Below are 15,417 nucleotides of genomic sequence, written 5' to 3' on the forward strand. Positions count from 1 at the left end.
ACAGGGTTTCTCTGTGTAGCCCTGGCTGTCCTGGAACTCACTCTGTAGACCAGGCTGGCCTCGAACTCAGAAATCCACCTGCCTCTGCCTCTGCCTCCCAAGTGCTGGGATTAAAGGTGTGCACCGCCGCCGCCACCACCACCGCCCGGCAACTTTCTCTTTCTTAACAAAACAAACAAAACTTGAGTAGGAATAAGGCTCAGCTGATGGAGCACTGCCTATCAGGTACAGAATCCTGTGTTTCAGTACCAGTACTACATAAACTGCAGGTATGGTGGCTCACACCTGCAATCCAAAACTGTAGAGATAGAAGCAAAAGGATCAGTGCCTCACGTCATCTTCAACAACTTAGCAAGTTTAGGGATAGCCTGGGCTACAGGAGACCCTATTTCAAACAAACAGGTTAAAATTTAAAACAGTAAATAGTTGTATTATGTATTTACTTATTTTGGGCTTGTTTGTTTGTTTGAGATAGGGTTTCTCATTGTAGTCCTGGCTGTCCTGGAACTCACTCTGTAAACCAGGTTGGCATTAGACTCCAAGTGCCAAGATTAAACGCATGTGCCACCGCTGCCTGGAAAACAGATTTTTAAAAATAAATAATACTAATAAATTAATAAAAAAAGAATACAGCAGTATATACCTGTCACCCCAGCACTTGGGAAAGTTGAGGCAAAAAAGAAAAGGATCATAAGAACCCAGGAATTCAAGGCTAATCTTGGTGTGTGTGAGAGAGTGAGCCTGACAAAATTTCTGAAGGGGAGTATATAATCTATTTATATTAATATAAGGATTTATTTATTTTCCTTGTCTTGAGGCAAGAGTTTTGCTTGCTAGGTAGCCTATTCTTCCTACCACAGCATCCTGGGTGCTGGTTTGTACTTATATATTATAAAGTATATGTTTAGTACACTTTATATTATTACTAATGCAATCAGGCTCAAGCCCACCATGATGTTCTATCTTTTATCTTTTCTTTTAATGTGATGTGTGCCTGTGCGCATGCACACACACCACACCACCCACCCACATACCTCTCACACACATACACACATACATATACATGTATGTGGAGGCTGGGGGACAGTCTCAGGTGTCACCCTCAGGGAAATCATTCACTTCCTTTAAGACTGGGTCTTTTCTTGGCCTCGAATTTACCAATTGAACTAGACTGAATGGCCAGTGAGCCAGAGGGTCTCCCTCTCCAGTGCTGGGATTACAAGCATGCATGCCTGCACTTCCAGCTTTTTAATGTGGAACTGGGATAGATCTCAGGTTCTTGTGCTTAGCGCTACCTCCCTAGACCCTTGTCCTTTACCCTTTTGTGTATGTGTGTGTGTTCAAATGTCATTCTATTTTCTTTTCCATTAAGCCTTTCAGTTGTTTGTGAAAGGCTTAATGTGTTGTTATTATTAGTCATTATTCTCTGTGGCTATGGAGAGAATTCAAGAGCCAGTACACAGGTCAGCCTCCACCCTTGTTATCATTTTACTTCTATTTAGGTTTAAACACCATAAACTTTAACTATTGTTAGGACCATAGCTTGTGCTGCTCAGATCACTCTTTCCACATCAGCTGCCACTGCTGCTGCCTTCCCCCCTCCTCTTCCTACCCCCCCTCCTATTCCACTCTCTTCTACATTAGCACCTAGAAGCCTTCTCCCTCAGCCTGAGGCCCATTATCTAACACTGCCTTCTCTTTTCCTTACTTGTGTATTTGACCAAGAAATTATCCTATTCCTGTGGGTCAAGGCTCCAAGGTGACAACTTTTCCCCAAAGACAGCTTTGCTCTCTGGCTCTGTGGTTCCCAAAGGACACAACCATCCACTTTTGTGTTTCCTGAAGAAAACATGTCTCTGGCTGCATTTAAAGCTCCTTTCCTACAATGCACCTGCAGGCTGTTCTCTGCTGTTGTTTGCTATTCATGAAGCTTCTGAGCCCCTTGATGTCCTTTGCCACTGGGGGACTATTCAAAGCCGCTATCTTCTCAGTTACTGCTTCTGTCTCTTTTCTATCTTCCCTTTTGAAATGTCAACCATGTAAATGAGCCACTGTCCCTGTGTTCTGTTTCTTTGTTTGACAATCCCCTTTGAGCCCAGACATTTACCACAGCTTACCTTACCTCTAGCTGACCAATCTACTTTCTGATGTCTATGTCAACTGTTTTCAAGTTATCCAATGAATTATTTTGTTTCCCTTTTTGGGGATTGGGGGGATCTCTTGTAACCCAGATTTGCCTCATATTCAGTACGCAGCTGGGACTAACCTTGAACTGATCTTCCTGCCTCTACCTCCCAAGTGCTGGGATTATAGTTGTGAGCCACCATGACTGCATTACAGAAAATTCCTCACTTTAATACTGCATTGACAGCTCTAAACTGTCCACTTAATACTGTTTTAGAGAATCCAATTATATTGAAATCTTCTATCATTTAGCCTGTCTTCTTTTCTTTGATTTCCTTGCCTGTGTGTCTCTGTGTAATAGTTGTTTTCTTTCCTGATGTAGTCCATCCATGAAGCTACAAGGTCCTGAGTAATGTCAGGATAGGATAACCCTCTGTTATTTTCTATTCATTGCTGAATATTCAGTGTTAAAGCAGAAGAATCTCAAGCCAGATGATCTTTCCCTAAAGTTGGCAAAGGCTGCTGCCCTCTGTTGTAGTTGACTCTCATAGAGACAGACCCTGGAGAATGGCCTGATCCTGTGATGCTCCAGCTCAGCTCCAAGGACTGAGGTGATTTAGGACCTTAACCTGAGAGCCTAGGGTTCCCTCATCTTCTCATCTGGCCTAGGCTTAGTTTCTTGCTTATTTTGTTTCTGCTATTTGACTGGCATGGCGTCCAGATTTTATGTACCTTCTGGAGTGGCACTCTCCTGTGTATAAAGGGTATTCGGGGTACATGTGTGCAGAGTTGGGGTACCCTATCTGTAGTTTCTTGCTTTTGGTAATTTTGGTAACAACTTGTAGATCCACCTCTGTGTCAATGGCACAAAACACAGCCTCTCTGTGCTCACTCTAATAAGTGTATCTGTGATACCCCTAGAATGGAGGTGACCCTCCTCAAGGCCTCCCAACAGGGCTGCCTTGGAACTTTGTGCCTGGTGACATCTTGGTTTTTGTACCTCTCTGTAGCTGGATTTTGATTGTTATTTTAGGGGTTCTGGCAGTTTTTCAAATGCTTCTTGCCTGAAAGGTACAAGTTGATTATGATAGAAACTGGAAGCTCAAAGAGGTTTTTCAAAAGTTTTAAGCTATGCATGGTGACATATTTGTATAAGACTCCCTAGACTTGGGAGATAGAGGCAGGAAGATCAGAAGTTTGAAGTTATCTTCAACTACATAGTAATTTTGTGGCTAATCCAGACTATCTCTAAACAAATAAATTCCTTAGAGTGTCTTTTTCTTAGTACTTGAAAATTGCCAAAATGATTATGGTGGATACTACGTTATTCATTTAAGCCAGTCTGACTTACAGAGTCAATGCTCCTGTTTCTAGATATGTAAATGCATACATACTCAGTTACTTTTCAAGCAGTAGATGTCCATGTTAATGAGATTACCTCTGTGGTTTTAAGAATTTGTAAACACAGAGTATCTTGTAGCAGTTAATTGTCTAACACAGATAAAGCCAACTTCTGATCACTGAAATCCTTCAAGAAAGACGAATGTCACATGTTGATACAGCCTTTAAAGCTGTGAAATCAACCCTCAACAGCAATACTTTAGTGAAACATTTCAGTGACAGCAGGTTAAAGTGTGTCCAAAATCCGGCTGGAGATTTCACATACTTGATGGCTGCCAGTGTTGTCTTCTTTAAGACAGCAGCCATCAAGTATGTCTACATCCCTGTCACTTACTATCTGCCATAAACCACCTTTTCAGGTTCTCTGGAACCTGTCCACATTTTTAAGTCTTTTTTTTTTTTTTAAATCAGCTCTTGGCTAAGGGCACACCGGGCACCTCCAGACTATAGATCTTCAAATGGGCCCCAGGAATACCTCTTCCCTCAGGCTGCCCAGGTTATTTCAGAATCTTTCTGGGCCCTCTTGCTATTTGACAAAAGGTGAGCCCTCCTCTGGCTTCCTGGCACCCATCAACTTTACAATTACCTGCTCTTAATGTTTAGCTAGCATCAAATCCAACACATTTGCCAAAAGACCAGCAAAAACAGACACATAGAGTGTTCATTTCTAAAAAACAAGCACAGTTCCCAGTAACTCAACACTCTGAAGGGAAGCAAGGTGCAAGATGTCATGGCTGTACTTAGCCCTCAGGTCTTTATAGAACAAAGCAGAGTTAGGGGTAAGTGGCTCTGCTTCCCATGAACTGTGTACTCTGTGCCTGCTCGTGTCAGCAATTTGATATAAAACTCCTCACCTGAAGGCTGGGCTACACCTGGAAGCTGCCCACCAAAAGGGCACTGACATAACTTTACCTGGAAGCTGGTAGAGGACTGGATACCAGACAACTGTCAATACATGCTCTGTGTCTCACACATACACCTGCCATCGCCTGCTTTGCCACATGAAGCCACACTTCAAGTTCTCCCATTGGGTAAGCTGCAGCAAATGGACACTGTAGTAGAGCCTAGAATACTGGAGTCAGGCAAGACAAATTGAACACATGATTCAGAGTTGACAAAAGGTGCCTGAGGATATCTCTCCTGCCTGGATATCAAGAGAAGTCACAATGAGTCTTTCTGCTCCAATGGAACATCTTCGTTGTAGGCTCCTTGGATGACTTCAGAATAGAGCAGTTTGTACCTAAGGTTACCTAGCACAGCTTCCCCGTGCTGGGCAAAGGCATCCAGGCCTATGAGAAAGATACTGGCCATGGGGGTGCTAGATGCTTGTTCCCAGCATCCTGGCTGGAGAGAACCGGCTGGAGCCAAGTCCAGCAACAGTGACCCAGCCTATCGTCCAGGTCACAAGAGGTGTCAGCCTAAAATCAGAGACAGATGTGTTACAAACCGTCAGATGAGAAAAAGTTGGGTAAGACTTTTATAGACAACACACTTTGTCGTCATTCACTCACCTGGTCATTGTCCAGATTCTACAAAGACAACCAGTCACTGGCCACCTGGAAAGGAAGGCTGTCATTAATTCCCAAAGAACAGACGCGCAGAAGACAAGCCACCAGTAGAGCACTAACACTGGAGCTACCGCTTTAGAAAGGCTACTGAGGCAGGGCACCTAGTTAATGCCAGAGTCCAGTGTTTGAAGCCATGTTCTTCTTGAAAACTTCTGTTCATTCTGAAGGCAGCAAACAAACAGGCCTCTTCGTGGTTGGTAGTGAAGCTTCAGGAACAGGAGAAAGACTCCACCGTTGGACCCCAGGCAGGATTGGATGTGAGTGCAGAGTCTCACACTAAGCTAACACAGAAAAGCCTAACAGTGATGGCTATATCCTCATCTTTTTTAAAAAAAAATATTTATGTATTTGAGTACACTGTCGCTGTCTTCAGACACAACAGAAGAGGGCATCAGACCCCATTATAGATGGTTGTGAGCCACCATGTGGTTGCTGGGAATTGAACTCAGGAGCCAGTGTTCTTAACTGCTGAGCCATCTCTCCAGCCCCATTCTCCTCATCTTTAGGGATAAGTGCTATATGAACCAGATGTCTTTGTTAGATTTAAAAAAACAAAACAAAACAAGAAAACAAGATCTCTTCACATAGCTCAGAGAAATATTCAAATTAAGTCTAAAGCTATTTAGCACACGTCACTGTGAGATGAAGTCAGCATTAGCAAAAAGCTAATGGCTCTGCTCACTTGGAGTGTTGAGCTGACCATAAAGAGAAGCTGGAAGCAGGAGGGCTCTTTTTTTTTTTTTTTTAAAGATTTATTTATTTACTTATTTATGTATATGACTGCTCTATCTGCATGTATTTCTGCATAACAAAAAGGACAACAGATAAACTCAGGAAGGGCAACCAGTGCTCTTAACCACTGAGCCATCTCTCTAGCCTTAGCAAGAGGGCTCTTAAGACCCTTATGTGAGGCTGTTCCACGTCTTCATTCTACACTTTGCTCACTGGACAAGTCCCAAGATACACTATTGGCTTTAGGCTGTCCAGGTGTGCTGGTGGACTAGGGCAGCAGTGCTGGCTCCCTGAGCTCTGTCTGGAGTTCTGAGTATATAATGTAGAAATGTTACACTCTACTCCAGTGTTCCCCACGGGCATCTCATAAGCACTGTCAATGTCCTCGGAGTGCATCTGGCTAGTGCACAATGCCAGGGTTGGTTGGAGACAAATGTTTTGGGGAACTTTTCCAAAAACCGGCCAATTCCAATAGCACGTGTCCTTGCTTATGACTTGTCTGGGGTGGGGTCTCTTTCTAAAAGCAAAATGAGTCCAATAGAGGAAGTAGCAGAGAAAGCTGTAACTTATAGCATCTAGCTCTGAGAACCAAACTCCTGACAAGAACACTAAGATGCTCCAGTCTGTTTCCAGCTGAACATATAGCTTGTCAAAGTCCCTTGTAGGAAATGAACTAAAATTCCAGGTGAATCTAGAATTAGGTTACCATACTGGAATGCTTGTTTAAACACCATAAGGAAATATTCTTTAACAATCTGTAAGCCAAAACACGCTGCCTTTGTTCTCTGTAGATAGGTTCCTGGGCCTCTGCCCTGTGGGGCCTGTGGCCACAGAAAGAAGTATGTCCACAGTCCAGTAGTTTGCCAGCTTCAGTGCCAACTTCAACAGTGGGTAGGTTTTGAAGGTAGATAGATACCTACGCCCTTAGGACCTGAAAGGAACATAGAAAATTCACACAGGACTTAACTGTGCTATGCAGTTCTCAGGGGACCATCCATCGGTATGCCTAGGGATGGCACTTTTAGCACTTTGGGGTCATCAAAGATAGTGAAAACGGTGGCAGAGTCTGATGTCATAGACTCCTACAGCCAGCTGGTCTCATTTGCTCTTATAAATCATGGACTCAAGCTGTTACAGCATTTCTTCAGGTACAACAGAAGAAAATAAAGGTATCAAGACCTCAGACAGCTCAATGAGCACCCACAAGTTATAAAATAGTAGCAGAGTGGGCTGGAGAGAGGGTTCAGCCGTTAAGAGCACCGATGCTCTTCCAGAGATCCTGAGTTCAATTCCCAGCAACCACATGGTGGCCAAAACCATCTGTAATGGGATCCGATGCCCTCTTCTGGTGTGTCTGAAGAGAATGACAGTGTACTCACATTACATTCACTTAGAAACAAAACTGTAAGAGAGGCTGTAGAGATAGATGACTCATCAGTCAAGGGTGTATATTTCTCTTCCAGAAGACCTGAGTTCAGTTCCCAGAACCTACATCAGGTGTAGCTCTATCTCCAAAGGGATCTAGCACCTTCTTCTGGCCTCTGTAAGTACAAGGCACACATAAAAATTAAGTACATATTTAAAAACCAGCAAGCGTAGGGTTTGATGATGCACACTCCTGTATCCTAGAACTTGGGAGGCAGAGATAGAAGGGTCAGCAGTTCAAGGTTAGCCTCAGCTACATATCAAGCTTGAAGCCAGCCTGGGCTACATGAGACCCTGCTCCCCAAAAACAACAAGAGAAAAATCTGCAACTTAACCAGGCAGGACTGTAATCATAGCATCCAAAAGAATGTGACATGAGACTTGAGATCTGTCTGAGTTACACAGACAATGGGTCAATTTATCAAAATTCTGACTTTGTCTCAAAGTCAAAATTAAAAATAAGTGGAGGGTACCTCTGTGGCAGATCGTTGGTCTACTGTGGGCAAGGCCTAGGGTCAATCCAAAATAACAAATAACAATAATACAAAATAACAATACAAATAAAATACAAAATAAAAATAATAAAATCTTTCAATACTATTGAATTCCATACAAAATTGCTATGACCAGACCAGATCTATATCAATGTGTGAGCAGACAGTCAGGTCATAGCTAGGCACCTATGCTTCATGTCCTGTACCACAAAGCAGCTACCAAATCACATCAAGGAGCTAAATTGTCACCTTTCTCCAACAACCTTCCACATTCACCAGGACTTGTGTCCTTCAGGTCCTACAGTAGAAGTCTCTGCCCCGCCTGGACAAAGCTTGCTGCCAGCAATTCATGTGGTAGTTATGAATCCCAATAGAAAGCCAAATCCAGCTAGACACAACACAGTCAGAATCCTGACACCCTTGTCACAAGGGTAATCTTTCCCAAGTGCCTCTCTGGAACTCATCAGAGCTGAGCTCCCCCAATGAAGGGAATCGAAAAATATCCAACCAAACACTAGGTATTTCTTTTCAAACATATTTGACATTCCTGGGCATACAACCCTATAAAGGAGGCTTTAGATCCTTCAAGACATCTGCAGCTCAAAGGATGCATTCATTTCTAGAACTGGAAGGTGAATTGGGTGCTTAGTCAGAGTACACAAGCAGATTGGTGGAATAGGGCTCCCCTTCTACCCAAGTTAGTCACTCGCCTCTCCCATACTCATAGCAACCCAGTCCTAATGACAGTGAAATAAAGCACACTGTCCAGCCAACCACATAATTCCTGAAAGTCAGCAAAGAGATGGAGAAAAGTGCCGGATCCTTTTCTCTTGGTGTCCAAAGCAACAGGTGACTTCACAGAGACATGAATCTCAATCATATTCTACTGACAGTCCTTACTTCTGTTCTACCCAAGTGCGTGTAGCATGGCAGGCAGGCAGGCAGGCAGGCAGGCAGGCAGGCCACACCTGTGCACTTTGCTGATAGAGGGGTACATGGGGTACTGCCTTGTACACCACTGCATGGTGGTTTCTTGCTACAGTGAAACAAACCACACGTTTTGGAAAACAAGAATTTATTTCTGGATATTTCTGTGTTTCATTCTAATGTAGCACAGAAGCAGGCAGACTTCACTTAGGGTTAGAAGATAATGTTTAAAATAACCTACTTGCTCTTTAGCATCTACCAGCCCAGCAGGTATGTTTCCTGTACCACACATAGTCAAGGCTCTATAGTTCACACTCAAACCCCAAATCCTGCCACTTTAAGAAAGGACAGGATCTCAGTATATAGCCTAGGTTAATTCAAACTCACTATCCTTCTGCCTCAGCCTCCTTGATGCTGGGAGTGCAGGTGATTACCACTATACCCAGAAAGATTCTGTCAACTTCTGCCCTATACATAGAAAATAAAAGGACAAATGTATATGAAAACATATTTAGGTATTAAAAACAAGGAATTTAAAACATCATTGAAATAACAAAACATCAAACCCAAAAGCTGATTCTACTTGTTAAGGACAGATCAGGAAAAGCCTTGGCAATCTGCAGAAGCACAGGGGTACATATGCTAAGCCTCAAGGAAGGTCACAAGGACACCTTGCTGCCCTGTACCACCTCTAAGCCTTATGAAATACAAACTGAGAAGTACCTCATACCAGAAGAGAGATTTAAGAAAGAAAATACACATTTATAGCCCCATCCCAGCCATCTACTACCCTGGCTTGGTTATAGCACTTTTTTGTTGTTGTTTTATTTTGTTTTTGTTTTTGTTTCTTCGAGACAGGGTTTCTCTGTGTAGCCCTGGCTGTCCTGGAACTCACTCTGTAGACCAGGCTGGCCTTGAACTCAGAAATCCACTTGCCTCTGCCTCCCAAGTGCTGGGATTAAAGGCGTGCGCCACCACCGCACAGCTGGTTATAGCACTTCTTAAAGCAAGGAGAGCCTAGACCAGGGTCACTCAGACAGCAGGACAGGAAGGGTTTTCTGAGGTCAGACCTAGAAACACCAAAGATCCTGAAACAGAAAGTGAAATCAGCTCTTAGGGCTGGCCATGTCCTCTGACTCTGTTTACTGCATGTCCCCAGCAAAAACAGACTAAAATTCTTTTGAACAGAGCTCATGCCAAAGTGAAGCTACCAGATACAGAAATGATAGAAAACCTGCATTATTCCAAAATTATTCTCAAGGACAAATAGTATCTGGGGAACCAGGGAACCAAGGAACAAAAGTGGAGTTTTTACCACAGCCTCTCCTGATTGGGGAGTTTACAGTACACTGGACACACATGTCCCATGAGTATGTAGGAAGAGTGAGAATAATCTAGATCCCACCTCACCTCCACTGTTCCACATTACCCACAAAAGTTGCTGAATTTCAGAAATCCTCTGTTCATGTACCCCCAAATCCCGTGTAACCACCTCCATGAACTGTACCAATACTCTGGGACCTTGAGGAATCCAATAATCTCTGCCCATAAATACAGTTTGTTCTTGAGACATTCACCCACACTGGCTTGTCCAAGTCATGTTCAACACTCTCAGATGCTGTTTGTTTAATACGTCATAACAGCTATGGGTTGGCCTCGCCCCTGCTTCTCAGACATGGAAAGCAAGGCCTAAAAGTGTTTTCTGAAAGTATGCCTAATCCCAGCTGGCTTTCATGGCCATGTGATAGGGAACTTGGAAATAAAGAGAGCAGACATCATTTTCCACCTTTGGTCTTTATTTGCCATAAATAATCTGCATAATTCCTCAAACCGATACAAAAGCCCAATCATATGTTAGTGCACATGGAAACAAAACTGTAAGCATGCTCCAAAGTACCAGCATCAAAGGTGACTGGAAACTGTCCTGTAGTTCAGCAGCCTGGGGGATGACCAGTCACCATTACATATGTACTTAGGCTTCGTGGGATAGGATACTCCTCATGTTCTCCAGTGTGGGGTGTGCCTCTCCCTCCCCCACAGAGAGAAAAGTATCAAGTCATTTTCTCACACTCATGCTGAGTACCAGACAAACAGGAAGTTCTGGGGCTAGATCAGTACCCAGGGTAGTCACACTACTCTCCCAGCATCACATAGTTGGCTGCTATAGTCAGCATGAGCAGCCTGTCTTGTGGCTGTGAGCTCTGCAGATGCTAATGCCTCCTGTCTCATAGGAAAAGGCAGCTGGGGGGAGCCAGCTGCTAAATAGCAGCTGCTCTTCAGCTGCAGCATAGTCAGTCTGTATTTCAGCTAGACACACTAAGGTCTTAAATGTAGCATCCAACTCCTTTTTAAAAACGTACATGTGACCAGCACTTTCTAGCAAGAACAAAGCAAGCTCCACACCCCTGGGTCAGTGGCTCTCTGCATATCTCCCACACAGAACAAATCCCAGTACAAAGGCTGGGCACAGGGGCCAGTAGAGGGAGCCAGTGCTTGTCTCTTGGACACAAAGGACTATCCTGCACCAGTCCTGCCACTGGCTCAAAAGGAACCAGTGGTTTTAAGTTTACTAATTGTGTCAATTTTTAAGCTTGGTGGATTTTAGGTTTAGATGCTTCAAATTTGAGCACAAAACATTCCAACAAATGCTCACTGATCCCTCTTGCCGCCCAATAACACATACTAACACCCTTCTTGTTTTGTTAATCAAGTATGCTGCTCCCAGAAGACTCAAAGCCAATCTACTTCCTGAAAGACCTTGAGTTGGAAGGTGGCTGCAACCCACAGCAATCTGCCTGACAGACAGGCTAGCTACAACCTCATCCTCAGTGACACCAGGGTCTGAACGGTTGAAATGAGGTGCTTAAATCAAAGGAAGACACAGCGACACACCAGAACTTGCACTTACGAGACAGTGAGTGGGTACCTTTGGGCAGGTACTCGAACAGAAGCGAGCCATCATCACCGAGCACGTCAGCCTTGAGTGACAGCAGACTGTTCTTACTCATGAGTGCAGCACGGAGATTGGCCACTGCAGTAGCCTGGTGTAGTGCTTCCTCCTTCTCTGGGGTGAGGGGTGGGCCCAAGTAGCTGCTTTCTCCTCCTAGTAGGCCCTCATCCATGTGAGCATAGAGCTCTGCTCTCTCGCCTCGGCTGTCCAAGCTGCTGGCCTCAGTGACCGTCAGGTCCACATCTAGGGATAGGGAGGTACACACAGGTCATTTGGGGATATTTCAACTGGGGAATGAAGACAGGAGAATAAATAAAGCTTCAGTCCAATCCAGCCCTGTGGACCAGTATACTTGCCCAGAGCAACATGAACCCTTAGTATATTGTGCTACTGATCCCAGATCTACAACATTCCACACAGCACAGAAAAATTTACAGTCCAATGGGCGCCTCACTCAGAACCAGGGTAGAAGGGCTCTGACTCCCAATGGGGGAGGTGGGGCAAATATCTGAGCCCAGGCCCAGCTCTGGTGCTACAGGATCTCTTCTTCTCAAATGGAGGCATTCAACATGTACCAATAAGCATTAGAGCTAAAACTATAAAACTCTTAGAAGAAAAAAACTCAGGTTTGATGATGGGTTGTCAGACACCAGAAGCACTAGCTATAAAACATAAAAATTGGGATTTATCACAATTAAAAGCCTTGTGCCAGATATGATGGCATATGCCTGCAGTTCCAACACTTAGGAGGAAGAGGCAAGAGGACCAGAGAGGTCAAGGTCATTCTTAACTACATGGTGAGTTTGAGACCAGCCTAGGATTATATGAGGCTCTATCTCAAAAATAAAACAAGGGCTAGTGAGATGGCTCAGTGGGTAAGAGCACCCGACTGCTCTTCCAAAGGTGCAGAGTTCAAATCCCAGCAACCACATGGTGGCTCACAACCATCCTTAACAAGATCTGACTCCCTCTTCTGGAGTGTCTGAAGACAGCTACAGTGTACTTACATATAATAAATAAATAAATCTTTAAAAAAATAAATAAAACAAAATACAAGATAAATAAATAAAAGCCAATATGCTTCAATGACAACCCACAGAATGGAAAGAAGATGTACAACTCATATAGTTACCTATACATATTTGAGACAGGATCTCAAGTATGCTATGTTAGCCTCTAACTTTGCAGCCAAGGATGACCTTGAACTCCTGATCCTCCTCCCATTACTTCCTAAGTCCTGGCATTGCAGGTGTTTGCCACCATGCCTTGTTTACATGATACTGGAAATTGAACCTAATTTCTATTAATAATAGAAAAACACTCTACCATTGAACCATATTCCATTCCAAAGTTATACAGCTGATAAGACATATATCAAGACTTTAAAATATCTTATAATTCAATAATAAAGGTAAATAAAAACAAGTAGTAGATCTGACTAGACAGTTATCTAAAGACACGGAGGGCCAATAATCTCACAAAATGACATTCAGACACCTTTGTCATCAGAGAAATGCAAATCAAAAATGTAGAAAGGGTCTGGGTCGATGGCACAATGGGTTAAGTACACCTCCCATTAAAGCATGCAGCTCTGAGTTTGAATCCCTAGCCCTTAGAAAAAAGTCAGGCATGACTGTGGCAAGTGCTTGCTAGCATACTCAAGGCCCTGAGTTCAATCCCCAGTACTGTAAGAAAAATGATTTCACACTTGTGAGAACAGCATCTACCAAATCAACAGAAAACTGCAAGTCTCTGAGGAGACAGAGAACCTGAGACCATGAATCATGCAGCTTGCTGTAGAAGGTTGGCAATTTCTCAAAAATGAACTGGCCTAAGGCACTCTGGCTAGATCAGCTGTAGTGACCAAGCAAGGAAATCTGTTTTCCTTTATGTGAGAAAGTAAAGAGAGGGGAAATGTCACATATGACCTGAGCCCAACCTGTTACTTCACCCTCCTGCTGAAGGCTCCTGTCCTAACGAGAAGATAGTTCTGAGGTCACAGTGAGAAGTCCCCCTGGAAGACAAGTGCTAATGACCCCCGACCCTTTCCCCAGATGCACAGAATAGAAAGAAAACACTAGAAACAAAGAAAATATTAATGTTTCTGTGTGCTCAAGGCCTCCTAGACCACGGCTGACATCCAGAAAGAAATGCTTAATAGCAGTATCAGAAAGGAAACTCCACAGTAGAAAAGCCATTCATCAGGGGGAAGGGGGATGGGATGGGGATTTTTCGGAGGGGAAATGAGGAAAGGAGATAAAATTTGAAATGTAAATAAAGAAAATATCTAATAAAAAAAAAAGAAAAAGAAAAGCCATTCATCACTAGGGAAGAGTCTGGAGTTCCCTAAGACACAGTTTTAAAAAGCTAAACATCGCCAGGCGTGGTGGTGCACGCCTTTAATCCCAGCACTTGGGAGGCAGAGGCAAGTGGATTTCTGAGTTCGAGGCCAGCCTGGTCTACAGAGTGAGTTCCAGGACAGCCAGGCTACACAGAGAAACCCTGTCTCGAAAAACAAACAAACAAACAAAAAGCTAAATATCACTCAAATACTTGTGGGAAGCTAGCATGCACTATGGATGATCTAGGATTTAAGAAAAACAAACTAAATTATATATATATATAATTCTTTTTTGTTTTTTGAGACAGGGTTTCTCTGCATAGCCCTGGCTGTCCTGGAACTCACTTTGTAGACCAGGCTGGCCTTAAACTCAGAAATTGCTGTGAGTTTCTGCCATCAGTAAAACTCACTCCGGTCCGGGTCCGTCCTGAAAGGCAGGGCTGGGCTAGAGTGAGTTTTACTGATGGCAGAAACTCACAGATCTGAAGATTACCACTGCAGGTGGCTTAGTGGCAGCAGAGAGCTGGGAGGCCCCAGCAGAAATCCACCTGCCTCTGCCTCCCAAGAGCTGGGTTTAAAGGTGTGCGCCACCACTGCCCGGCGTCATATTAGATTTTATTTGTTTATTTTGTATGTGTTTTCTGCCTGCATGTTTGTATATATGTATACTACATTTATGCTTGATGCCCATAGAGGTTAGGAGAGGGCATCAGTTCCCATGGAACTGGAGTTATAGATAATTGTGAACATCCATTGGGTGTTAAGAATCAAACCCAAAGTCAGGCATGGTGGCGCTCACCTTTAATCCCAGCACTTGGGAGGCAGAGGCAGGCGGATTTCTGAGTTCGAGGCCAGCCTGGTCTACAGAGTGAGTTCCAGGACAGCCAGGGTTATACAGAGAAACCCTGTCTCGAAAAACCAAAAAAAAAAAAAAAAAAAAAAAAAAAAAGAATCAAACCCAAGTCCTCTATAAGAGCAACAAGTGTTCTTAGCTGCTAAATCATCCTTCCAGACCAATAGTGTTTAGCAACTTAACACTTAGGGATTAATAAGAATTTGAAGTGTATTATTTCTCTATAGCATCTAACTTGCTAACCCATGGATCTAGGAACAAGTGGATACTTGGACAGCATCTCTGTATTGGCTTCCAGACTTATGCCATTTAGCCAACTGTGACAAGAACTGTCCCTACTTTCTCCAAAACATAACTCCAAGGTAAACAGATTACTTCCTACAGAGGCTACCCAAATGCTTCTGTGAACTTACTAAGAGTCAACATGCCCATAAGCATCCTTACCAAGCTATGTATGGGGGCTGACTAAGGTTCACATGTAACATGACAGACTGAGCCCTTCACCATCGCTGTCTCAGGTGCTTGAGGCAAATAGATTTGGCAACACTTTAAAATATGTTGAAAAAATAAGGTGGGATTTTACATAAGTAGATATTTTTAGA

At 43.5% G+C, this 15,417-nt stretch overlaps 1 protein-coding gene across 5 annotated transcripts in view; it reads right to left on the reverse strand.

The window, feature by feature from the left end:
• Zbtb46 (zinc finger and BTB domain containing 46) overlaps positions 1-15,417 on the reverse strand; it is a 76,904-nt gene that overhangs the window by 14,469 nt on the left and 47,018 nt on the right. For 3 of the 5 annotated variants that reach the window (XM_021193314.2, XM_029536289.1, XM_029536288.1), the window contains one exon: positions 11,580-11,864. In XM_021193314.2, the coding sequence (XP_021048973.1) occupies positions 11,580-11,864 (285 nt within the window). Of the gene's footprint in view, positions 1-10,449; positions 11,865-15,417 lie in introns of those variants that run through there. The other 2 variants (XM_029536290.1, XM_029536291.1) reach the window with 2 other exon arrangements.

This window comes from Mus pahari, chromosome 3 (assembly GCF_900095145.1).
Source record: "Mus pahari chromosome 3, PAHARI_EIJ_v1.1, whole genome shotgun sequence".
Taxonomy (NCBI): domain Eukaryota; kingdom Metazoa; phylum Chordata; class Mammalia; order Rodentia; family Muridae; genus Mus; species Mus pahari.